This window comes from Hakea prostrata, chromosome 7, assembly GCF_041222555.1.
Source record: "Hakea prostrata isolate BN-2017 chromosome 7, UWA_Hpros_2, whole genome shotgun sequence".
In the NCBI taxonomy this organism is placed as follows: Eukaryota; Viridiplantae; Streptophyta; class Magnoliopsida; order Proteales; family Proteaceae; genus Hakea; species Hakea prostrata.
Window position 1 is genome coordinate 15,218,453 of NC_142606.1, and position 25,910 is coordinate 15,244,362.

The 25,910-nt window shown below is 40.3% G+C and overlaps 3 protein-coding genes across 7 annotated transcripts in view; 1 reads left to right on the top strand and 2 right to left on the bottom strand.

The window, feature by feature from the left end:
- The window catches only part of LOC149010092 (4-hydroxy-tetrahydrodipicolinate synthase, chloroplastic-like), a 16,025-nt gene extending 14,344 nt beyond the window's left edge, over window positions 1-1,681 (bottom strand). The window contains exon 1 of one of the 3 annotated variants that reach the window (XM_089161016.1): window positions 1,582-1,681. The gene's annotated coding sequence lies outside the window, so the exon portion shown is untranslated. The other 2 variants (XM_089161017.1, XM_089161018.1) reach the window with 2 other exon arrangements.
- Window positions 1,682-2,761: 1,080 nt separating this feature from the next.
- On the top strand, window positions 2,762-3,915 carry LOC149010093 (putative RING-H2 finger protein ATL69). Its single transcript, XM_089163545.1, is given in 2 exon segments — window positions 2,762-3,266; window positions 3,269-3,915. Coding segments are annotated over 2 exon segments (528 nt in total). The 5' UTR covers window positions 2,762-3,055; the 3' UTR covers window positions 3,586-3,915.
- Window positions 3,916-4,723: 808 nt separating this feature from the next.
- Window positions 4,724-25,417, bottom strand: LOC149010094 (protein FLX-like 3). Of its 3 annotated transcripts, XR_016174342.1 has the most exons (7): window positions 25,277-25,415; window positions 19,948-20,455; window positions 19,627-19,772; window positions 19,283-19,362; window positions 18,953-19,145; window positions 6,780-7,478; window positions 4,724-5,839 (listed from the first exon to the last, which is right to left on the bottom strand). XR_016174342.1 is itself a non-coding variant. In XM_089160811.1 (5 exons), the coding sequence occupies exons 2-5, from the start codon at window positions 20,442-20,444 to the stop codon at window positions 19,062-19,064; spliced, it is 807 nt and encodes a 268-aa protein (XP_089016937.1). In that variant the 5' UTR covers window positions 20,445-20,472; window positions 25,277-25,417; the 3' UTR covers window positions 13,146-19,061. The 3 variants fall into 3 exon arrangements, 2 of the variants coding, with proteins under 2 accessions (XP_089016937.1, XP_089016936.1); XM_089160811.1 differs by lacking the exons at window positions 4,724-5,839; window positions 6,780-7,478 and having other exon boundaries at window positions 13,146-19,145; window positions 19,948-20,472; window positions 25,277-25,417; XM_089160810.1 differs by lacking the exons at window positions 4,724-5,839; window positions 6,780-7,478 and having other exon boundaries at window positions 13,148-19,145.
- Between the last annotated feature and the right edge of the window lie 493 nt (window positions 25,418-25,910).

A 25,910-nucleotide genomic window follows, 5' to 3' on the forward strand; every position in this document is an offset into this window, starting at 1 on the left:
CTATCAACAAATAAAAGGAAAAAGAAAAATTGTATGTCATGCAGCTAGAAGCATTAGAGGAGAAAGTTGGACCAACCCTACCCGAACCCTATGTGTTTTCAAATGTGTCACCTATTAGCCAAAAGGGACTAACACCACCCATGAAAAGTGGCATACAAGAGAATATAATCAATGTTGAAATGTGCAAGAAGTTAACAAAAATAAACTATAAGTGAATTTTCCAGAAACTAGATCCAAGTATATGCAATTGGATTCACGAAAACAATGAAAAACTCATGAATAAAAGGCAACACCAGCAAACTGCTTGGATTACTGTGTATAGTTTTAATATAGAACCTAATGTTTAGATTACTCATGGTTTTAGGTTCTTTTACAAATCTATTTTAATTATATGCATCCTAACATACTCTGTGGAATATCTAGGGAAGAGTCACCTAGGCCATAGACTACCACATGCAAGTTTGTTTCAAATTTGTAAAAACTAATGTTTCCATTGTATCTACAAGGCCTAAAATAGTGTGGATATCAAATTTCAAGACCTATCTTGGCCATATGGAACACCCCCCCCCCCCCCAAACTGAGTCAGATAGGAAGGAGAAAAAAAAAAGCAGCAACTCGTAGAGGTCTTGGGATAACTCATTTCCATGGCCAACTGAGACCTAAAACCTTGGTCCTTAGAATAATAATGGTGATGTGATGTTAAACAGATAATTCAAGTATGTTGGAGAAGATAAAATAGGTACGAGAAACTACAGTACTATCATCTTAAGAGAATGAAAATGAACAGATAAGAAGAAATGTTTTCAGCGTTTTTATTTTATTGGTATAAACACTTAAACCCCCAATTGCATTGGAAAAACATGGAAAAATGCACCAGTGCAGTCAGTGAAAGGAAGAACCCTTCAGATGACTAGAAGGGTAAACTTATAATGCAATTTTGACCATGGATAAGCGCTAACTTTTCATGCTAGGTGTCAGGGTGAGGGAGATTTATCAAACAATGCTTAAATCTCTTAGAATCACAAGTGCTTCTATCAGGAAAAAAATTGTATGTCATGCATCTAGAAGCATTAGAGGAGAAAGTCGAACCAACCCTACCCAACCCTGAAGTGCTTTCAAATGTATAACCAAAGCCACGCACGAAAGGTGGCATACAAGAGAAAATAATCAACGTTCAAATGTGCGACGATGAACTAAGAAACTCCATAATTGAACTTTCCAGAAACTAGATCCAAGTATATGCAATTGGATTCACGAAAACAATGAGAACCACCACCAGCAAACTGATTTGAGATAATACTCAAAAAAGAGAACTTACACATTACCAACCTGACCTAAACTTGATGAAGAATGCATAAACAGCAGTTGAAATCAACAGATAGTTCAACAACAATGAAAATGAATTCGTCCTAGCACTTAAAAGGTAAAACCCAAATTCATAAACCGATAACAGTAAAGTTATCCAACATTAATCATGCCTACCTTGTCAAGAATATTCAAAAAGAAACTGAGAAATTTTTAACAGAGAGATTATATATATAAAAGGAGATTCAGAGTCCGAGGTGTTAAAAGAGTACCAACCGATCAGCTCTAAAGCTCAGATAAAGAGAGAAAATATACTGTCGGAAAGGGCAGCTCTCTGGCTGCTGACTGCGATACCTCAGGACTCGGACAATGAGGAATAGAGTTGCACAGGAAATAATCTAAACAGCTATCGGTTATTGGATTTTTTTATTTTTTTTATTTTTTTTTTTAAACAAGAGAATTTTATATACAAAATGTAGGGATATTACATATATAGCCTCCAATGGTCGAATCCAAAACCTTTTCACTAGAGATATGGGTCTTACTAGTCGACCAACCTTGCATTAACCTCGGTTATTAGAGTTGTCATCACTCATCACATCACAAGATTGATGCTACTGCCATTGGACGAGCAATGTCGTAGCAGTGGTTCTATTGACCTTGTGTGTCCGAACTCTGAATCACCTCCCTTATGATCTACCTTCTTGTTTCTTAACCATACGAAAATGATAGTTTCATATTGGACTCACTAGGGGTTTCTCATTTGATTCATTTTGTCAATATTCAAAAGTTGAGATGGATGACTCACAACCATCCATCTCTGTCTAAAATCCCAGTATCATGGTCCACTCATGGTTCATCTTCAATCATTTAAAACACTTGACTTATTTGATACCCATCCTATGGAGTTTGAAGCTTGAGGTCACACCTCTAAACCACTGACATGTCAAGGGTGGGGTCCATCTTTGAGTGCTAGCTAATGTATTAGAAGTGGAACTCCTAGTGGGTCCCACTGGTGAAGCCCATATCACTTCTCCAATCCTTAATCACCACAAATTTGGGTGAGGCTCATGTGGGACCCACATTGGTATCATCTCTAGCTTCTTTATTTTTTATTTAGATGTGAGTCCTACATAAAATTTGTGGTGAAAAAGCATTGGGGGTGCAGTATGTGAACCCCTGATGAAGGTAAGGTGTGAGGGAAGCACAGTCCTCAACCTTGACGGGTAAAAGATCTGGACTGAATCTAATAACCCGATTCTGACCCCAACCCATTACAAGTCCAGATGTTCTACCCACCAGCTCTAAAGCCCAGGTTTGACCAAAAATCCGGCCCAATAGTTCAGGCTTTGGACGAAGTTGGGCAGGCTCGGATTCATGGGCCAAACATGGACCCTGGCCCAGGGTGAATAAATTGTCACCATTCGAATCTCTTCTCCCATAGCATCAAATTTTTTCTACGAAGAACTCAGAACCCTCGAAAATTTGAATCTATATTTTGACCCCAAAAGAAAAGAAAAATCCCATATAGGTCCCATGTCTTTAAATCCGACCGTCAACATTAAAACGCAAATCCCAAAGCCATTAAATTTCTCTTGGTGGAGTGGACTTTGCTAAATCACACCACACCAGCTCCCTCTTTGAGGAGTTGAGACCCACATTTCCTCTCTGCTGCTTCTGCTGCTTCTGCTGCTTCTTCATTTCACACCCACTTTTACGAAGTTTCCACGCACAGAGATTTGATTTTCTCATGTCCTCTTCTTCTGCAGATCCACCTGAGACAGCCAATGGTGCCAACCTCGGCTACGGAATCGCAATCGCCGTTGGAATTCTCGTCCTCATCTCCACCATAATGCTCGCTTCTTACGTCTGCGTGAGAGTCAAAGCCAATGGCGTCCAAAGCGGTAGCGACGATGAGAGTGACTCCCCACCACCACCACAATCACCCGCCGGAGCCTGCCGGAGCAACCAGTTTTGGTGGTGGGTCTTGACAAGCCCATTATAGAATCTTACCCGATAGTGGTGTTGGGTGAGAGCAAGCGCCTACCCAAGCCAAACAACGACCTATGCTCCATTTGCTTGTCGGAATATCTTCCCAGAGACACCCTCCGTTACTTACCGGAATGCAAGCACAGCTTCCACGCCGACTGTATCGACGAATGGCTCCGGCTGAGTGCCACGTGTCCCATCTGCCGTACCTCTCCGGTTCCTTCTGTTGTTCCTACGCCGGTTGCCACTCCTCTGTCGGAGTTAGCTCCACTGGCCTTTCACTCTAGGTGACTGAACGGGGGACACCCCCATGCCCCATGGTTTCTTTTCTTTTCTTTTCTTTTTCTTTTTCTTTTTTTAATTGGTTTTTGGGTGTTATTTTATGTAATTTCCCTGTTTAAAGAAATATAGAGAAGGATAGAAATTCATTGGGAAAGTTTAAGTATTAATTGTTTGCATTAATGAGGGGTTAGGTCTTAAAGTCTGATAACCTAAACTGCAATAAATTTGTTTCACATGCACATTAAATTTGATATAGTTTTTGTCTCACAAATATAGCCGTTGGATTGGAATTTAATTCATGATTCTTTCATGACTAGGGTTGGTGATGGTGGAACTGTTTTTAGGCAACGGTTTAGGTTTAGGGTTTAGTTGCACTTAATCCCCTTCATCAATAATTGAGTCGGTAAACATACTAACACCAGAATTGCTCCATTCAACCACTCTCTATCTGAACCTAACCATCTTATCAGATATCATAATTTTCTATAGCAGTTGAGGATTTATTGACAAAGGGTTATAGCAAAAACTCTTTGAGTTTGGAATATTTTCTATCCACTACTGTCTACAGAAGATTGAGATTGAGATTGTGCTTGTCTGACACATTTCTACTACATGTTTAGGAGAGAGGTCATGTCTTTAACTCATCATGTTAGTGTTCAAAAATAAATCCTCTTCTTAAATATATATTAGAAATTTAATTTTAAAAAATAATAATAATAAAAAATGTGCAGCAGAGAAAGGAGAGAAAAAACATAATCAGGTCAACTTTTGGTTTCAACTTGAAATTTCCCATTAGTTTAAATCATTCATTTTCCTACTTCATTTGGTTGATAGGGAAAATAAAAATGTGAAATGGAAATTTCTACAATTTTACCTCATACGATATATCAGTAACTCCAAAAAAAAATTCCATTTTATTGTATTTTACTTTTAACTTTCTTTAGATTTGGAGGTGTAAAAATCATTTAATAATGATCAACATGAGTACACTTGCCACTTAAAATTACTTAAGATTCATATAGAGAAGTTTCTTCCCCCTCTTAATCATCATCAATGCAATCGCAAGGATCGGATGAAAAAAGGAAAAGAAGAAAAGATGTAAAAGGACGAAAATTCCAGTCCAGAACTTCCTTAATTTTACCCACCACTGATAAACACCAGAATAAGTGATATTCACTGAGCCGAGAGCGCCCCCTCGAGTAAAGGCTTCCACGGCCGGTTGACCAAAATGAGGATCCCATGAGCAATAGGTTTTACGTGTAAAGTAAAGGGTCCTGTACCCATGACTCAAAATATCCTTTCTAAGCTACATGAAAATGATTTACGGAAGTCCATAGAAAAATTATTGCTACGATTCTTTTTTTTTGTAAAAACCTTTCCTTGATTTTACAGTTTTTACATAAAAGACTCCATCAGTGAATCCGGAAACACATCAACACACACAGTGAAGGTCCAACTTTGATTAATCCATCCCAAAGACAAGTTAAACTAACAGAACCTATAGGACTTAAACACGCACCCTCAATGACCGACAAAATGCACTCACTCCCCCACTCTATTATCTGCTAAAAAAAAGACTAGTTCCAATTCAAGTCTTAATAGTGATCTTTTCGCCCAACTATTAACTTTCAAAAATCAACATTTAAATTTTATTTAGATTACAATACTTGTTTTATTGTGGGGAGAAGCATTAGAAAACTTTTCAACACGTAAAGTCTTATATCTATAAAATAAAATTAACCATAAAAAATTTCCCAACGTAGCTTCACTCTATATGCCACATAAATTTTCGTAACAGAAATTCATTCATCTTGCCGAAGGGCAGTTGAACGTAGTTGTCAAACCACCAAGGTGATCCATTGATCCAATCCTTAATGGAGCCGAATTCCTAAAACTACCGGGAAATTCCACCGTGAAGTGAAGTGTCATCCATCGTCAATCGTGTCGGTAGCATTCAGACCACCCCCTATGAAAAACCAAATTGTCTCCAGGCATTCAAGTGGGATTGTCTCCAGGCATTCAAGTGGTTACAGCCACTGTCGAACCAAAGAGTGAAGAGTAACGCCTGGAATTGCCCGGAAAATTCTAATTCTAACTAGTTAAAGAGAGAAATGAGAGGAATTGGAAAGAGATTGAGACATCACTTAATTTAAAACTGGCCACAAGAAATTCCATTGGAAGGTCTTCACTTCAGATGGGTGAGCTGCTGCATGGAGATCAGGCATGCAAGTCCCCCGCACTGACCAAGTGTCTCCACCTGATACTACACAAATTGAGTAAGTTCCAAATTGTTAGGTTTCTGCAATCCAACTAGAAGAATTTATTCAATTATCCAGCATACACGGCAATCTGAATGACCTTATAGTATCAGAGAGAACTATTTAAATTTCAACCAGAAAAGAAAGATGACTATTTAAATGTATTGAAATTAGACTACAGCCTATGGATACAGAATATGGACTAAATTGCAGACAGGTAGCTTATGACAGATGCCACAGCCATATAGACATTCATCTACACTTTCAGAAGCTCATGTAAAACCCTATGGTAAGCACCAACAGTAAAGGGACAAGCCTTCTGGACTTTGAATATAATTAAGAAGAGGACATGTTTCCTTAAATGCAAAATGATCAGATTTATCCACTAAACCCCTGAATTTTTCACATTCAATACCTAAACAACTAATGAGCACAATCCAGATTCCAGCATCAAGGATCCGTAAGCATTTTATGCTTTGAGCTGCAAATGTCTACTGAGATGCTCGTACCACAATACAGTTGACAGCATTTGAACCTTCAAGGTTACTCAAGGCACCACCATTGGCTTGATGGTAATGTCTCTACCATTGATAAGGTGTGGAAAAGGGTTGCTGGGTACGAAGGTGGTCAAGGGGTGGGTAAACTGGGAGTTCTACAAGGGATTAATAAATCCATCTCAACCCCCCCCCCTTCCAGCCCAGCATGAAACACATAAAAATTAATCACAATAAAATATAAAAATAAAAAACAAAAACTAACCCCCTAAAATGGCAAAAGCATGAAGGATCTGTCTAAAATCATTTAATCAGAAAATTACGTGATATGCAACATGAAATTGAACAGCACAGAAAAAGTAGCACAGTAAACTGAACCAATATGCTTCAAACAAGAAGTAAAAAACATGTCAACTAAAGAAACTCAGCTAATTCATCCATATTGACATACCTGCAGTGCCCAGTAAAAGATAGCATCAATGCAAAGGCTCATGTTCACTTGTTCTTCATGCATTTAGTATCCTTCCTGCACCTTTGTTGAAGCCCCATACCATCATTACCGTCCCTCTGTCTTTTTATATGATCTTTGGGTCAAAGAATACAGAAAAATGCTTTATCCCATTTGCCTGAGAATTGACAAACTCAGCTACATTGTTTACAAAATGTCAGGTCTTTGTTTTCCTCTAGAGTAACTCAGCAACATCAACAAGTAGAGCGTCAATTTTTCATAGGCCCAAAACTTTTTCCATAAAACAATCCATCATTTTTTGGTTTATTGGTTTTTTTTTAATGAGAAGTCTTCCCCCATTGTTTCAGAGTATCTGGTTAAGAAAGTAATGGAGGACCAGAGGCAAAGATTATTCCACAAACCAACTGTCCACTATTCATGTAATACTTTGTAAGACTTGACAACATTAAGATAATCTTTCTTTTCAGGCCCCCTTTGCATGTTATCCAATATTTCTCTAGCCTCTTCAAGTAAACTCTCCAAAATTTGAACTCCAGTTCACGATCTTGCAAATGCTTTGCATGTCAAAAAAGTTGACATCAAATCAATCCCAACGCCAGATTGTTCTTCTGCCCTCTTGTCATTTCTTTTTAGGTAATGGAAGCAACTTTTTCCCAATATTGCCGTGGATCCAACTTTCATCTGCATAAATATGACAGAAATAGCATAAGTGAAAACATTAATCATTTGCAGACCCAAAAATTCATGCATAAAATTAGCATAAGATGCCTGAGAACAAGAATTCTCATAATAAAGCTCACATGGTAAACAGTAGGAAACCATTCACATATTTCCTACCAGCAGAAACAAAAAATTAGATCTACATATTTGGTTTGTTGAAAGGTTATTCTTGCTTTAGCCTTCCTAGTTTTTGTTCATAGCAGTTTCTTGGGATTCTCTGCGTGCTACAACCCATGTAGCCGACCACATTTAGTTGGCATAAGGCTGAGTTGCTGTGGTTTCTTGAGATTCCTCCCACTCCCTTATAGTTGGTATTTGGTAGAACTTTTGGATGCCAAAAGGGGATTTCTCAACGAGGATGTGCAGGCTTCAGATGGGGATGGACTGTTAAGGGTTAAATACTTAAATGTTCCTGCTGGGGGAATGTTCAATCCTACTTTGGATGTATTCTGATGGTGGTATGTCAAGTCCTAAGCTTTACGGCAGTTGAGGGAAAATAGGGATTAAAGACTAAAGGCTAAGGGGGTCTTTTAGGGCTGAAACTTTGAAGGTGGGGCTCTGAAGAGGAGTCCTTCCCTAGTTCCCTTAAAAGAATACTGCAAAATTGGAGAGAGAAAAGTCACAAAAGTAGCAGGCATAAATGCATAATGAAGGTCTAAGTGCAGGATCATGGAAGCTTAGGTGCTGGATTGATGGAAGTTGTGCCACTTGATTGGAAGTCAGCTGCAGGTTCTAAAATAAAATAGTAAAAGATGGAGGGGAAGAAGAAGTGAAGATGCAGTTTTCCTGGATATCGCCAAGACTTTCTTTTCTCCTTTTTTCTTTTTTCCCCAAAAAAACAAAACAAGATGCCAGGCGAAACCAAAAAAGGAAAACTCGACCAAAATCCCTGTCGAGCTGCTTCCATAAAAATTCCTCAACTCGATCGAGTCGAGATATCTTGACTCTCTCGCCCTTCTTTAGGATGCTTCTCTAGAATCACTTATTGGCTGGATTTTTTGCCAGAACAACTAGATTTCTTCATCAACACTACTCCTACAACATCTATAGAAAAACATATGTACAATAAATTTTATATAGTCTGCATCTTCACTTCTTCATCACAACGGTTTCAAACATAGGAACTTACATTTATGATTGCTTTTTCATCAATCTGAGATCACCAATATGTTTAGAAGGCCTAAAATAGGCTGGACAACAATTGCCAGCACAATTATATATATATAAAAAACCTTAAAGTCATCAAGATGGGGTGAAAAGGAGGAAAATTTTCCTCCCACCTCACCGAGATCTAGCTGAGATATCGCAAGATCTTGGTTTTTTGGCCCACTGAGATGGCTGCCGAGATCAAGTTCTCAAACCATGGGGAGCACTAGGATATGACTCACCAAGGGCTCACTATCATACACCAACAGTCCACTATGATGGATAGCTGTGCAAAAGCAATATACTATATTTAATAATAGTCCCTACTACTATCCCACAGTGGGGCTATTTATAAGGCTTTAATCAGCCACAGCTCTCTGTATTTTTCATTCATCAACTGTGCCCTGATCCAGCCTTGCTTCTTATCTATATGCTCATTGATTGCAGCTCCTTGAACCCTTCTTAACTAAAAAACACTTACAAAGCCAACAATCCCAATTAATAACTAGAGAACCCTAGGAAAAGGAAATTGCTACTTACATAAAACAGTCCTATAAAATTGAAACTCCATAGTCTAATAAACATAACAGCTGTAGGAGTCCTCCATGTATTGGCAAAATTGAGCCTTCAATTTGCATTAAATAGCTAGCTGGCAGTAGGGGCCTTTTGACCATGAAATCTCCTCCAAATAGAGCTGAACAATATCTCTTCCGTTATCGAAGATAAACCCTTCATGAGAGGCTGGCAATGGCTAATGACAGTCTTCAAAGAAAACTGATCTCACCATGCTGGAAATAAATTGCTTAATAAATAGGAAATAGGATAGAAATTGTTTCCTTAAAACATGAATAATCCCTCTATAATTTGGAAATAAATACACTTTATTTCTGAAAATAAGTCAATTTGAAAGCTGTTAGGTGATGGGGAGATAAACCTAAATGAGTTCTTTTTCTTTTTTTTGGATGAGTAAATAACTATATTACAAGCTGCAAAAGGGAAGAAAAGAATGTATGGGGGGGGGGGGGGGAGACCAGCCTTCAAGAGGGAGGCCCGAGAGGGGAGCCAAGACCCCAAATGGACAACAATGAGCTTGTTCTTTAAGGTATCATCAACAGGGGGATGGGGGATAGACTGAAGCCTAGTAGATACATCAAAATAGATGGCATTCCAAATCATATCCAGTGAGAGAGATTTGGAAGTCCATCTCCTAAGTTTACGCTCCCACCACAACTAGTGGATAGTGGCACTAAAACTAGCTTGCCAACTTGATCACAAATAGAGGAACCCGAAAATTTTCTCAAAATCGAAGACTAATCTAGAGCAAAGCCAAAAGAGCGTCTCAAACAAATCCAAATGGAAGCAAGGGATTCCTCCCAAAGCAAAGAAAAGGTGCTCAAGGTCCTATGAACCATTCTAGCAAAGGCTAGAGTTAGGGTTGGCTGGGATGTGGCAGCTAATGAGGAAAACCTGGGTGGGGAGGCCAAGGGCTTTCCAAAAGGTGAGGGAATGGAGAGGGATGAGCCCTTTTGAACCAAACCAAGAAGGCCCAAGGGTAGAGAAAAACATTCTAGGCTGAGGAAGTGGTGAAGGTTTTGGAGTGGGAAGGAAGCCAAATGGTGAGGTCATGGAGGACGAGGGGATGTCCAAGAAAGAGGGGGGGTGGAGGAAGGACCAGATTTGTGGTAGACAAGGGGGGGACCAAGAACCATCAATGATAAAAGAAGAGGGGGTAGATTTAGGGATACGGGACTCATACACGGGGGGGGATCAGGAGGGCAAGAGGATACCCATTGGATGCTATGGGTTGAGCCAAAATGAGATAGAAGGGCCAATGGAGATATGGGTGGATATGGTAGAAAGGGCAAGCGATCTCAGAAGGAGGAGCTTTCTCCAGACCCAAGAGGGGTTGGAGGGAATGGGAGTAGTCCAGATCGAGTCAAATTTTAGAAGACATGCCACATTAACATCTTGGAAGCCCTAGATCCCCAAGCCACCCTCGGATTTTGGGCAGCATATATCCCTCCAACTGATAGGGTGAGGAAGCGAGAGGACTCTTGGCCCTTTCCAGGGAAAGCACAAAAGATGGCTTCCATGGTACAGATGGTGGCCTTAGGAGAAGATGCCACACCAATAAAGAAGATCAAAGGACCAAACGGATGAGCACCACTCTACCAGCGAAGGGGAGGAGCTTGCTTTTCCAAAGTTGAAGCTTTTACGGATGTGGTCAAGCATCGAGGTGCAATGGTGGTTAGTAAGCCTAAAAGGGATGAGGGGGAGGTTGAGATAAACCACAAGAAGGGAACAAAGCTTAAAACCAATGGGCTATTGGAGAGTGGCGCAGGCTAAGTTAGAAACACTTAAGAGAAATGGGGTAGACTTGTCGAGGTTCACCTCGAGAGATAGATGGAGGGAATGGAGGAGTAGGAGGCCTTGGAGAAGATTATAAGGTCATTTGCAAAGGCAAGATCGATAAGATAGAGCAATCTATACTTAGGGTTAGGAGATGAGGAGTTAATCAGTTTTATATTGGAGAATACAAGAAAGGACCTCCAAAATGAGAGAGAACAAGATGGAAGATAGAGGACGACCTTGTAGATGCCGACACGTGAAGGGAAAAAACCTATTGAAGGACCGTTAGTAATGATGGCGAAGTGACGGGAGGAGATGTAGACTTTTATCCAATGGACGAACGAGAGCTGAAATCCCATTGCCCAGAGGATTTCACTAATAAAGTCGTAGCAAATAGAATCAAAGGCTTTGTGGAGGTCCACCTTTAAAAGGGCAGCAGGGGAGTGGGCAACCTTATCAAAACCTCTGACAATCTCTGCACAGAGAAGGATATTTTCCACAATACTACAGTGGGATTTGGGCTAACAAGAAGGGCATAACATTCTTCAGCCGATTCATGAGGATCTTGGAGATAAATTTATAGAGGAAGCAACAGAGGGAAAAGGGGTAAAAATTCGATAAGGAAGTGGCCCCAGGTTTTATGGGGATACGACAGAGAAAGATTTGGTTGATGGAGGAAAATCAGAAAGGATTGAAGAAGAAACTCCAGATAAACCGGAGAAGATATCCTAGGCATCTAGGAGGAAGCACATACTGAAGCCATTTGGGCCCGGGCCCAAGTTGACTTTGTGAGACTAATTAAAGCAAAGGATCTCCTTAGAGGTGGATGGCTCAGAGGCAATCCAGGAAGGAGGGATCAACAAATTTGTTAAGAAGGGCGGGATGGAGAGGGAAGCGAGGGGGGAGAGAGGGAGGGCAGAGAAGGCCAAAGAAGAAGGAGACCACTTCCGCCTTGATGCTTGGGGGTCGAAAATCTAGGATCCATTATAGAAGAGCGGAATGGAGTTGCAGTTATGGCAAGCAAAGGTTTAAGTGAGCAATGAAAATGCGCAATGTTAGAGTCCCCAAGCTCAAGCCACTTGATTCTCAACTTCTAGCAAAGGAAGCTCTCCTCTTGGGAGAGCAAGGGAGGAGAGCTCCGAGGAGAGAGACCTTGTCCTCTACAAGGGAAGGATTGAGGGGGTTGACTTGGAGAAGGGATTGGACCCTCGAGAGATTGGAGCAGCATAAGGAGACCCTAGAGGAGATATAACCAAAGGTGGAGGAGTTCCAACAACAAAGGGCCTCTTTGGTGTTTTGAAGCTTTTGAGCAAAGGTGATGAATGAGAGGGAGTGACAATGGACAGGCTTGTCCCAGGCCTCTTTGACAATGGGGAGGAAGGAGGAGTTTGAAGTCCACATATCAAAGAATTTGAAGTGCTTGGCCAAAAGAAGAGATATTTTGAATGTAAAGGAGGTGGGGGGAGCGGTTCGAGAGACCCAAGAGAAAAGGTGGCATGGAAGGAAGGAAAGCAAGAGAGCCAAGAGTCATTAGCTAAGAAACGATCAAGCTTGGAAGCGATGCAATTGGACCCAATCCTACGGTTATGCCAAGTAAGAAGACAACTAGACCATCAAAGAACAGTTAGATCAAAGTCATTAATGCAAGAGTTGAAGGCATCAACCGCTGTCAGATCTAAGGAACAACCTCCAACTAGCTCATGAGAGAAGCAAACGATGTTGAAGTCACCACCGATACCCCAAGGTTGACCCACAATAGAGGAAGGGATATAAGGCAAGTCGTCCCAAAGGGGGGCTCAATCTGAAGAGCAGTTGAAGCCATAAATAGTGGAGAGGAAGGAGGAGTACGGGAAGGGGAAAGAAAGACGGAGATGCATGAATTGAGGGGGAGGATGCCAAGAAGGAGCCCTAGAATTTGGTCCAGTCCCACGAAACCCAAATGTGACCATTAGGAGAAAGATTAGAATAAAAAAGAAAGGACCGGGAGGGATCAATGATAGGGAAATCCTACAAGCATTGTCACAATGGATGTGGGTCTCAAATAGAGCACAAAAAGAGGCCTTTGACTTGTGAAGGGGTTTTTTCTTTTTTTTCTTTTTTTTTTGGGGGAGGGGGAGTCTCACACAAGAAGGATTCAATGGGGGAGGGGGTTCAAAGATACTGGGGTCAATGGAGGAGCCCAAACAGGGGGTAGAGGGACAAGCGGAGCGGGTTGGGTCCAACTGGGTTATAGATCCAAGGGGGCCATGGGGGTTTAATGGGGAAGCCAAATGGTTCGAAGGGCCATTTGGGCCACTAAAGCAGTGTATGAAGTGGGCCGAGGGTTGGGAGAGACAAAAAGGGGTGACCCATCAAGGTTTATAGGTTGAGGCCCATATGAAGGGATAAATAGGGAGATTCCGGGGTCAATAGCTATAAAATGCTTACGGGAGGTGAGGACAGAAGGTGGCGGGTGGACCCACCATACTGCAATTAGGTAAGGACAAAAAAAGCTTTGACAAGTTAAGTCTGGGAATTGAAGCATATCCATTGCAAGGTGAAAAAGGATGGGAAAAGGAAGGATTTTGCAGGGGGCAGCAAACGAGGCAAGGACGAGGTTATTAAGGGGAGGGGAAAACTGGGGGTCAGCTCGAGAATCAGGGATTTGAGAACTAGTTACCTGAGGCGACCGAGAGTCAACGACTAAGGGACCACTAGTTGCTAAGGTAGGAGCAGTAACCCGAGGAGATTCTATAGACGAGAAGACGCAGGGGAGACCATCAGCATCTTGTACCAGAACAGCAGCATCGTCAAAGATCTTGGCAGTAGAAGAGGGCATCAAGTTAACAAGAGGATCAGGCCCACTAGTGGTATGGTTCTTTTTATCTCTTCTATTCATTAGGTAAGTTTTTGTAGTGACAGGGACGGTGGGAATAGCAAAGGCAAGAACTTCAATTGACACATTTTCCAAGGCATCAAGAATGGTCACCGGAGCGGCGGGGGCACATCCCAAGGCATGTGATCTTTTAAGAGGGGTTACTAGCGCAGGGAGGAGAAGTAGATGTCATACAATTCTTCTACACAGAGACGCAGGCTAAGGGGTCATAACCAAATGACGAGCATAGATCACACCCAGCAGGGATCCATTCTTACACCACAACTTGGTCATAATGGAGACCATTATCATCTTCAATAGTGATGAATGTGGGGAGAGTTTTGGCAGCAAAGACCTATATGGAGATGCGTGCATGGGAGAGATGTTCCATGTTGAGGGTCTTCTGTTTAGAACGCAAAGGACGACCGATAGCGGAGCCAATATGGCTCAAACATTCATGGTTCCAAAGCTCCAAGGGAAGGCCAGGAAGATTGATCCACAAAGGAATAAAGTTAAAGTGGACCCTGCGGAGAGGCGTTAAAGGATCCCAAGGTATGAGGAAGACAGGTGATTTCCCAACAAACCAAGGCAAGCCCTCAAGAGCTTTAGACTTGTAGACTGAGGAGGCAAGCTTGAACAAGAAAATTAATAATTCGAGCATGAAGGTTTGCATCAAACCTTGACATTTCATTGCATTGAAAGTGACGCTTAAACAATACCAAAGGGGAGGCAAGGCTCTAGGAATAGCCTATAATGGCAAACAGCCAGCAATGGGACGTGCTTCAGTAGCAAAGGAGGGGCATCAAATGAGAGGTACACAGTCAACAGAAGATGGAGGAATAAAAGAAAGGTTGTAGTAACAGATAGAGTGGTTAGGGGGAGGGGAGAAGAAGAGGGAATTCAAGGATTTCGATGAAGGAGGGTTGACGAGGGGTTGGCGCAAGGGATGTAGGGGGGGACCAAGAGTAGGAGAAATGGAGGGAGAGGAGTTAAGAAGAGGGGGAATGGGGGCCAGCTAAGGATGTGACGACAATGTCTTGAAGATTTGTCTTGTGGTGTCAATCAATCTATAAGTTCAAAATCTTCAACTTTGATTTATGTTCTCACGTACTAAAATACTTTCCTTGAACAAGTTCTTGCTCATTCAAGAGTCAATTTGACCACCATTGATCTACATCAAGAAGGTATTGATCTATCATGTTGCTCTTACTAGACTTTCCTTAGCATGAAATTCTACACATATAATTTGTTTATCTTTCGTTTACAAAAAGTTGTTCAAAAATTCTACACATGATTTTGCAGAGATTCATACAAAATTCAAAAATTCTAGACACATGGTTTTGCAGAATTTCATACCATGTGATTACTAGTAATAATTTCCTAAAATGATCACTTTGAGGAATCTCCCTTTCATCAAGTTTCACCACCTCATTTTCCATCCTGGTGTAACTGAAGTTACATCCTAGAACTCCAACTTTATTCTACTTAGTTTAAAAACCTTTTGATTTCAAGGTTGATCTCCACAACTCTAACTTGGTGTATATCCTGGCTTTTGTCTCATCCACCAAACCAGTATTGTCAGCAAAAAGCATCACCAAGGGACCTCATCTTGAATTGCTACGGTTAAATCATAAATAATAAGTGTTGATCCATGATGTAATCCAATTATAATTGGGAATTCACTAACTTCACCCCCCCCCTAACTTCTTACACTTGTCACTGCACCATCATACATATTTTGAATTCCACTAGTACTTGCCCCCATTAACTCTCTGGGGACTTTCTTTTAGGCTTTTTGTAGATCAACAAAGACAATATAGAGATCTTCCTTGCAATCTTTCCATTAGTCTCCTAAATTAAGTAAATAGCTTTCATCATGGAACTTCTTGGCACTAAACCATATTGCTTCTCTGCAATAGCAGTTTCTCTCACAGTTTCTCATTTAGGTTTATGACTCTATAGTAATTACCAGATAAGCTCTCTGGGGACTTCGTCTTGGGCTTATTCAAGATCGACCTTAGTGTCTAGATGCTAAGTGACACCTTGACAACTATGTTTGCCCAATTGAAACTGCTAAGTGGTTCAATCTGAAGCCTGCATCAACCACCCTGAAATCCATTGCTTTTGGGACAACAAATTTTCTCTATATGGAGAATCACATAAAGACAGCAATTTTCCAATGAAGTAATTCATATGCTAAATGTGGAGTAAACTTTCGTAGATTGACTGTAAGAATTATACAGGGACCAATTATGTGGAGAAACATATAGCAACACTTGTAAAAGGAACATCTCTTCACCGTAGCAGCAAGAAACAAAAGACAAAATCCACTGGTAATTTGGCAACACTAACACGGGCCTCTACCTAGCTCTGGATATGTCATGTGATCACATTACTAAAACAAGAAATGCAGAAAAATAGTCTAAATGAGCACATCATTACAAATTCTAACTTTTCTATATAATATTAAATTAATTACAGAAACACAAGAAACAGTATAGGTTACTTGCCTATGAAGTTATAGCCAACTCATTGCCCCAAGGCATATCTACCATCTTTTCTTCAGATTAATCCAAGAGCATCCCACCTTATACAGGAGCAACTTCTTTTCCTGGTAGGTGGCCAATCTAATTTGGACCACTGAACAAATAAGGCAAAATTACAAGCCAAATAAACGACGATTAGAAAACTCAAGACAAAGTAGAGACCCAGGTGACAGCAGAAGGAACAAAGGAATAGGTGAGAAGCTTGATTTATAGGGTCATAGTGAAAGCTTGAATTCAAACTGCCATCCATCAACCGAAGCATGACAATGTACTGGTAAACGGTGGCTACAATTCAGAATCAACCGTTTGCATTCCTTCCATTTTCTTCCAAACTTCATCAAGTGATCGACAATAGTTTGTCCATCAACCAGAGAGGAACTCAACTCTAAATAACGATTCTCCGTTCATCCCAAATCAGGCATGACCATTGATAACTTAGCTGCATTGGACACCACGCAACTTGGGCATACCATCCACGGAAAAAAAAAATTTAAAAATTTAAAAAAAAATAACAAACCTCCTGATTAAGATAAAACGATCAGAGCATAAATGGAAATACATTCATTGATCTTTTAGAGAACCACTTCAATCGACAAAGTCAAACCTCAATTAATCCCAATTTTGGATGCTAGCCGAGTAGCGAGTTCAAATAAATAGCACCAACCCAAAATATAAAGGTGAGCCTGGAGAACCTCATTGACTTTAGAGGCCAATCACCCACTGCCTCAGCAATTAACAGGCCATTTCGAACCATAGGTTCAAAAGTCACCATCTTTGTGGAAGAACAAAGCCATATGACAAGATCAAAAAATGACACAAGTAAGAAATCCTCTTTAACGTTAATACTTGGCCTTCTCCTCGTTCCTTTTCAATTAAATCCATATGTGCTGTTATCTCACAAGCACTTGTGATATCTCCTCTCTTCAACCAGGCCATTTGGCTTTCCCTTCTCCTTCGAATACTTCAAACTTGCACCACATCACTCTTTCCAACCATTGCGGATACTGGTCAACTCCCAAGCTCTCCCAAATGCTTATCTTATGTGCACATCCAACCTGGGTTGCAACTCATCCTAATTCAACTATGTTCATGCTATGTATGTTGATTTTCTATAGCTCAACATCCAGTTCTACAAAAAAAACCACATCCAGTTCTACAAAAAAAACCATGAGTCTTATATCTGTGTTTTTTATCCTCTAGATCTTATAGAATGCATCAAACCACAAACTCTCCCAAATCCCTTCATTCATTCACCTTTCACCTAGCTCTATAAGGACCAAATCCACTTCATCTCCTGGCTTATATGTGAACCAATATGATGAAAACCATCACTCACGGTATCTTTTGGACATCTAAACAAGTACTACTACTACTCTGCCTCCTGTTTACTGGAATTGCAAAACATATTTTCTTGATTAGCCTTGGTGTATTGCAAAACATTTTGAAACAGCACCACTCCATAATTCATTACTTGGCATTTAGCTCCATCCAATTCTCAGCCAATATACAATCGATAAGCAGATTACCATATCACTTCATCTTGCGCAAGCCCCAACAAACATTCAGTTTTCCTTCATACGTACAGGACACAACCAGCCAATATCTAATGAATCCAAGTATGTTGTTCAATCATTTCACTGATCCTTAGATTTTGCTTTCCAGCACATCTTAGACCACACCATTCTAACTTCCAAGGATCAGAACTCAGAAGGTTCACACAACTCCCAAAACAATAATATCAGAAGAATAAACACCTTCCAGATCGATTCAGAATTTCAAAACAATCTGAAACTCATGACATTTCCACTCTATACCCATGCATCAAATTATGTTTCCATCCCATACACAGCTACTACTCACACATCAGTGTATTTAATAGACAAGAGAATGAGAGATATAAGGATGCAGAAAGAAATCACTTAATGAAAGCTCTAAAATAAGCTCCCCTGGGCACACACAGACACCCAAAAAAAAATACCAATGCAACTTTCCAAGAACCTTGGTGAAACCTTCTTCAAGTTTTCAGTGAATTTTCACTAAAATGGAAGCATTGCCTTGCTGAACAACGTCGCCAACATTGGTGTTTCTAGTCTCCAGATACCAAATGCAAACACACGAGTAAAAAATATGCAGTTTTAAATAATGACCAGACGTGGCCAAGGACAGAAGTTTTCATGATAGGCATAAAAATATGGACTAGATGGACTAGTCCATTCGTGAGTATCAGTAATCACTAATCAGAGTTCATAAGGAAGTGCAAACTACCCAAAAAAAAACCACATAGATGCATCACAATCCAGGATAGCAGAAATGAATACTCAAAACGGGCATATTTTTGGCATCAAACATCCAACAAAATGATTACGCATACATAGTAGTAGAATAAGAATACTAAGTCTTCAATCATTTTTTATTGGCTTCCACGAAACGAAAATTTAGGTACTTACTACATACTACATAAGAGCTCCAATAAAAAAGCATCAAGGTAAGGTTATGTTGGTGAATAACAACCAGTATGTGAAACTCGAAAGATGACTAACATATGAAACTTTGATGAACCTAACATTTCTATTCCTTTGATACTCCTGAACCAACAGCATTAAGCAGAGCTTGTGCATTTCACATGTCGAACTGCAAATCATCCACATCTCAACGACGCCCAAGACGAGGATTTTCAAATGCTCCCCAAGTACCAGATCCAACACCATAAAGAGGAGTTTTGTCAGTGGCACCCTGTTAATCAACATAAGGCATGATAAGTAAATAATCACAAGCATATCTGCTCTGGGAACTGGTAAATATAATTTTGAGTCCAAAAATAGTTGATCGCAATTAGATACAAAGCTCTAACATTAGGTAAGGATGTATACCGTCTGAAGCCCGTATCCATCCCCATAGGAAGAAGGAAAACCCCCTTCAGGACTACCAAGTTTGATCCCATAAGAACCACCTTGAGCAACAACGCATTGAGTCGAGGTTAGAAGCAAAACAAAACAAAACAAGAAAAGACAAATTTCCAGGTAAAAACCCATCAAAAAGAAATGTATGTACAAACTGCAAACATAGAGCATACGAACCAAAAAATAAATCAAAAAAACGATGGAAGAGTATATCCATATCAGGTCAATACTGTCTATCAAACCACAAAAATAAATAATATGCTACTAAGGAAATTATACTCTCTCTAAGATGTATGGTGTAGGATGAGATGTACCAGCACCCCAAGGTCTAACATCTGCATTTGAAAGGTCTGCACGTAGCTTTTCAATTTCACGAGCCATGGAAACCAGGTTGTTCTCCATGGTCTGCCTCTGTTCCACAAGCTCAACATTTGCCTTCTTCTCATACTCAAAAGCATTCCTACAAAAGAAACACTACCTTGAGACTCCAACATAGTGATGTAAGCTAACAGCCTTTTACGAATTTCAGCAACCAATGAAAGAAAATCAGTTAAACAAACTAAGTGATACCTAGTATAGCACACTATATTCACTAGGATAGATCAGCAAACACAGCAAGCCAAATAATCATATACCTAGCAAGCATAAGCTCCTGGTGTAGGCCATCAATCTCTGCTCTCAAGTGTGGAATTTGTTTGTTATCAGCCTGTGACCTTGCCAAGTCCTGCTTCAGGGACTGAACTTGTCCACCCAGATCTTGCCTCAGGGCATCCAGTTTCTTAATCTCTGCACGAAGCTGAATGGCCTCATTTCTCAAAGGTTCAGTTGCCCGAAGATCAGCTTCCAACTTCAAGCCCCTCTCAATCAACTCCCTTGAATGTGCTTCTTTCTTTGCATGGATGTCTGCAATGGCAATGTTCCTGCGATGCAACTCCTCCTTTGCAACACCAAGCTCCTGCTGCAGTGCCAACCGATCTTCAACAAGCCTACGGTTGTCTGCCAAAAGCCTTTGAATGTCCATATGCTGCATCTCTAGTTCTTCCTCCAACAATGCAGGATGGGGTGGACGGGGAACAGGGCGAGCATATGGACCTTCATGAACGTGACGCGGCACACGACTCCTTCCTGCCATCACGGTCAACCCTGCAGAAAATGATAAACTAGTAAAAATTTAAAACATAATGAGTAATCCGATCAAACTATAATGCAATTCCATCAAAGCACACATCGGATCAAATACCTCAAAACTCATTAACCATGCATCATGCATCATGCTTGTTTTCTATGCATGCATAACCTAGGAACAATGCAAGCGAGCAATTCAACTTGCAAGGCTTATAGTTCAGTTCAAGTAGTGCTTTTGCAAGTTAAAACTGTTGGATGTGGATTCAAAACATGGAAACAGCCTCTCCTGCAAAGCAGAGGGTAAGGCTGCATCCATTTGCCTACTCATCCCACTGCCGGGAGCCTCATGCACTGGGATGCTCATTTTAATGAATACATGTAACACAGGCAAGTAGGCAATGAACAGTCCATCTCATCCATAGTTAATGCAGGACCAGGGAAATAAATTGGTGTGGTGTATTTTATATGGCACATATTTGAATGGGCCCTATACAAAACAACAGTAGAAGTAATGTCCCCACTGCAAAAGGCTCCCGCTACTTCAGGGACTAGGTCCGGGAGAGACAGTGTATGCACAGTTACAGCTGCTTCCAGGTTTTAAACCAGCAACCAACAGGTTGCAATAGCACAATTATTAGTTAAATACAATATTGTTGATGTGAACCCAGTTTTAGGGCAAGGGTTTTTGTGGATTTTCCCTAAAACTAAGGGCTGCCCAGAATCTGCGAGCAAAAATCTGCAAGCAAAGAAAACTAATTTTATAGGCTGTGGAGGGTGGATTTTAGCACTTGAAACCCTGCAGTAATGCTGATTTCAGATCCGGAGTTTAACAGTAGTTTTGGAAAGTTGGGTATTAGGGGTTCGATTAGGTCGAGAATGGGGCTGCTGCTGCTGTTTTGTAATTCCAGACTTAGTTCTAATGGTTTTAGGGTGTGGGTGAGGGTTTAACTTGAACTAGGGTTTAGGTCTAAAGGTTAAAGATGAATTGTAGAAAAATTTTATAAGTGTTAGGATTTTGGGTTTTAGGTTGAAATGTTGAATTAAAGGTAGGATGGGATGAGGGGCAAGATGCGATCCAATTAGGAGGGAAATGGGAGGTAAGGGGGTGGGGATTAGAGGCTTAACAGGGGACGGCTGCTACCGCTGCCGCAGGGAAGAAGAAACAGAGAGAGAGGGCTGCCGGCGTTGGAGAAGAGAGGGGAGGGTTCCTAGGGCTTGCACACAACAGGGGAGGAGCTGGGGAAGGGTTAGGGTGTGGTAGGGATGAGGGGAAGGGGGGTGGGGAAGGCCGCTGCCAGGTCATGGCAGCAAGGGGGAATGAGGAATATGATCGAGCAGGGGCAGGAGAGGGGCCGAGGGTGAAAAGGAAGGTGGGGGGATCCTTGCGTGGGGAGGGAAGAGGAGAGGGAAGCGGGCTGGGGTGTTTACATACTTGTAATGGCTGCTGGAATTTGAGAATGGTTGCTGATTGTTGAAGAACTTACTAAAAATCCACCAAGGCCCCCACAACAGGAACCCCGGTCCTCAACTCTTAACTTTTCATTCAATAATCGAACTTTCAACGTACAAAGAAAGAATAAGCCACTAGGCATTAATTTTTTTTTGTTGGGGGGGGGGGGTAATTAGGCCTTAATTTATAGCCTACTAAAAAGAACTAGATACTAAGTGGGATTCCTTTATAGATTAGGATTCTAACACATAATATTGCCCACTGAAATTAAATCTAAACATCCAAACGTCCCTAATGGACACATGCTGAAATAAAAGTACTAATTTACTTAAACTCTAATAAGCACATGCTCAAATTCTGTTTTAATTAAAACTCTAATTGCCACATTTGCTAGATTTTAAAAGAACTAAGGACTCAATAACTAACTCAACTACTAACTCAAAACAAGATTCTTTAACCAAAATGGACTCTATAATTACTGGAATTAAATTCCGGCAACTAAATAGGGCAGAAAATGCCCAAAATACCTCTCCTAGGGGGTTCGGACAGCCTAAGGAGGCTTCTTATAGCCATCTTGCAGGCCATACTTAGGGTTTTGGCCAAGGGTCCAAATCGTGTTCACATCAATTAGATTTATGATGCAACTAGATGGTGGGTCCATTAGGGACTATTTTAGAATAATATGCAATATTTTTTTATTCTCTTTATTCTAAGAAGTTGAGTAGATACATAGGGATTTTACTGGGGACTATTTAGCTTCTTCCTTCGATAGGTTTCCTTTATTTTTATGTTTCAATTTTGAAGTAATTTAGTTTTCTTTATATTGAGGATGGGCCAAGGTGCAACAATAAGGTTTCTCCATTGTGATCTGAATCCTATTTGGTGAGGGGGACTTGGTAGAAGAAGGAAGTTGAGATTGATCAGGATTTATGTGTGTGGTGGGGGTTGGGGAGGGGAGACAGAGAGAAGAAATCACCCAGGGGGAGGAGAAAGCTCACACAAACCTCACGGGTTACTCAAACCACAAAAAACATCCATTCTATTAAATCTATCTCCAAACAATGGGAAATACATAAAGAGAACACAAAGCTCGTAAAATAATGATGTAACTCTTTAATAAGGAAACTAAGAATAACTGGGAAGCCACATATTCTAGCTCATTAAAAAAATAAAATAAAACAAAAATATATTATTCCTCAAAATAACATAACTTCCTAAAATCCCATTAAACTTCAAAAACTCTATCTCCAGTCAGGTTAGCAGTCGTAACTAAAGTAGATCGACCAAAATGCCCATATCTATATCTATAATAAAGGAAAAAGATAAGAAAACCGGTGGATTTCTAAATTAATTGATTTTCAGAAAATAGTCAATCTAGATTTGAAGCGTATGAAAACAATTCCAGAATTGAAGCAACAAACATGTGGAGCTTACAGCTTCAAAATTTCAACTCAAACCAGAATACCACCAAATCAGATTTCTTTGTTAGAACTTGAACTTCATCTTGAGGCCACATTTAGCAGATTAAACCAAAGTTCGATGGCGGAATGGAGAACGATGATCATGCTGCTACAGTGGTGCTGAAATGAAAAAATGATGGAAAAATGGTTTCCGCCTTTCCGGTATGAGAAGAAAATAAAAAGAAAGGGAAATGGTTTATTAATTAACTACTAGTGAAGAAGAAGAAGAAGATATGAAACCAGTTTCATCTATTATAAAGTGCAATAACTATCATCAGACAATGAATCTACTTCCATTGGACTGGATGCCCAGAACCAGCTTGGTATTAGGCACTGCTTGTGAGTTTACTCGAATTCATGATTGTTGGGTGGACCAGAAGAATCTATTCATTGAAATCATCAATAAAAAGGAGAGCAAAAAAAATTTCCAGGGAAGATTGATGATAATAATGATGATAAAAGTGGAATTGAGTTAGCATTTTATTATGGGAAATTTTTAATTTACTTAAGGGTATATAGGTAACACTAATCCTATCAAGGGCAATGTGGTTACTAAAGTTAATAATTTCAAATAATCACACCAATTAGCCACAATACATCAACAGACCGGGTTTAACTGAAATGGTGAAGAAAAATTAATGGATGTACAAGTAATTGTTAAAAGAACAGGTATGTTCACTTCACTGTCAGATAAACCAGGGGGTGTACACGTAGTTTTCTGCAACAATAAGACTAATAAATGAAATTACAGGGTGACCCTGACAATTTAATATACCCAATTATTCATAAACCATAAGCCAGGATTGGATCCAATCTTTCTCAGACCAAATTTTTATCCTTGGTCAGGCTGGTCCAGCCATGAGACTGCATCAACCACAACATGAATGATGTGAGATCAAGTAAATTGATTTAACCTTGTATTAGCATCTTTCATTCTCTCTTTTCTCCAGATGCTATGCTCTTTCCTCTCTGATAACAAATGTTCTCATCCTTGCATCCAACCTCTGCTGAGTCTGCTCCCTTTAATCCTCCCTTGGATACTTTTAAGCGTGTTAAAGTTCTTTGAACATGTATACACCCTTCATTTCTCAAAACACGTGTCCCACTCCCATAAATATATGTTGTGACCATCCCATTGGTAACTTTCCAAAAATGAACTGTGGGCTATAAATAGCAGTAGAACGAAAATGTGTCAGCCAATTTTCAAACATGGACTATTGACTGGTTTGGAATTAATTTCAGCAACTTCCAAACTAATAGCTTCCTTAGAACCAATATGGAACTTGCTATTGATGCAATAAGTTCCACTTCCCATTCAGAAGAAAAGTGGAACCCTGACGAATATTGCACCTAAGCAGGTGGAAATTCATTGGGTTCCTCGGAAGTTCAGACCAAATGCAAACTTACGACAAGATGTAAGGACAAGGTGGCTATCTGCTACAAGGATCTCATTTTGGACTACAACCGTGACGGTACAGCCCTATGGAAAGCAAGCATCATCATATATTGTTCCATTCGTACGAACAATTCAAGCAGAGTACAGATCACACATACAAAATCACATCCATTTAGGAATGAGAGACACAAACTACGACACATATACACACAAAAATAAAAAATAAAAAATAAAAAACAATTTCAGGATCAGTAAACTCGTAAATGGCAGCAGCAACTTGCAAAGGAAGCACATGGATTAAATTGATTTTCATCAGAATCTGTAACTTCACTAATATGTCTAGAGAACTGAGTTCACGTTTTATCGTATACTTTCTTCGCACTTGCTCCATTTTATCAATAAAATCACCATATGCCGACGTTTGGTTATTACCCACCAAAAAAAACGAATTGAGCATATAATTCAGATGAACTCAACCAGCATGAAATTAATAATACAGGAGAGAAAGTAAAGGAATCGATTGAACAACATACTTGAAAGGCTTCCTGCGTTGTGTTCTCGACGAGATAGGGTTCAAACGTGAGATTTTAGCCTTTGCGTTTTCGGTAGAAGTTTTTCGACAGACACCAAAACGCAAAGGGCTTTAGACTACACAAATTCCAAGATTCCGCGGGTCGGATCCGGAATCGCGAGGCGCGGTGAGCAACCGATGTCAGCGTGAAACTCGGGGATTATCGGGCCCTTTTTTTCTTTTTCTTTTTTTCTTCCTTTTTTACCCTTCCAATTAACATAAAAATAATTTATTGATAATTAATAAAAGAATTATGACTATGAAAGTCTCATCAGCTTCATTGCTGCACATTAATTAAGCTGTCTACAGTTCAAATCTCGACCACAACTTTTCATTAGGGTCATAAGCAGCTCAATACTACGCATTAATTGCACAGAGTACTGAAGCCAAACGCCGAAACTCTCTATTGTAAGACAACATGCCATGCTCTCTAAGAAGTTGTTGTTGTACTTGTACTAGGGGTATTAACGGTGCGGTTTTGAGTTGTTTGGGCTGGGCTTAACAGGTTTCGGTCTAAAAACACCTAGCCCAAACACGGCCCATTAGCAAAATAATAGTTTCGGACCGGTTTCAGTTTTATGTGATTTGGGTTCGGA

What these genes read in the sequence shown, in the direction of transcription:
- LOC149010094 (XM_089160811.1), bottom strand. Translation starts at nt 20,444, where the DNA reads ATGGCAGGAAGGAGTCGTGTGCCGCGTCACGTTCATGAAGGTCCATAT. An exon ending in CAGGAGCTTATGCTTGCTAG is followed by an intron (nt 19,773 to 19,947) that starts GTATATGATTAT and finishes TTTCTTTTGTAG; the next exon opens with GAATGCTTTTGAGTATGAGA. An exon ending in ATGGATACGGGCTTCAGACG is followed by an intron (nt 19,146 to 19,282) that starts GTATACATCCTT and finishes GTTGATTAACAG; the next exon opens with GGTGCCACTGACAAAACTCC.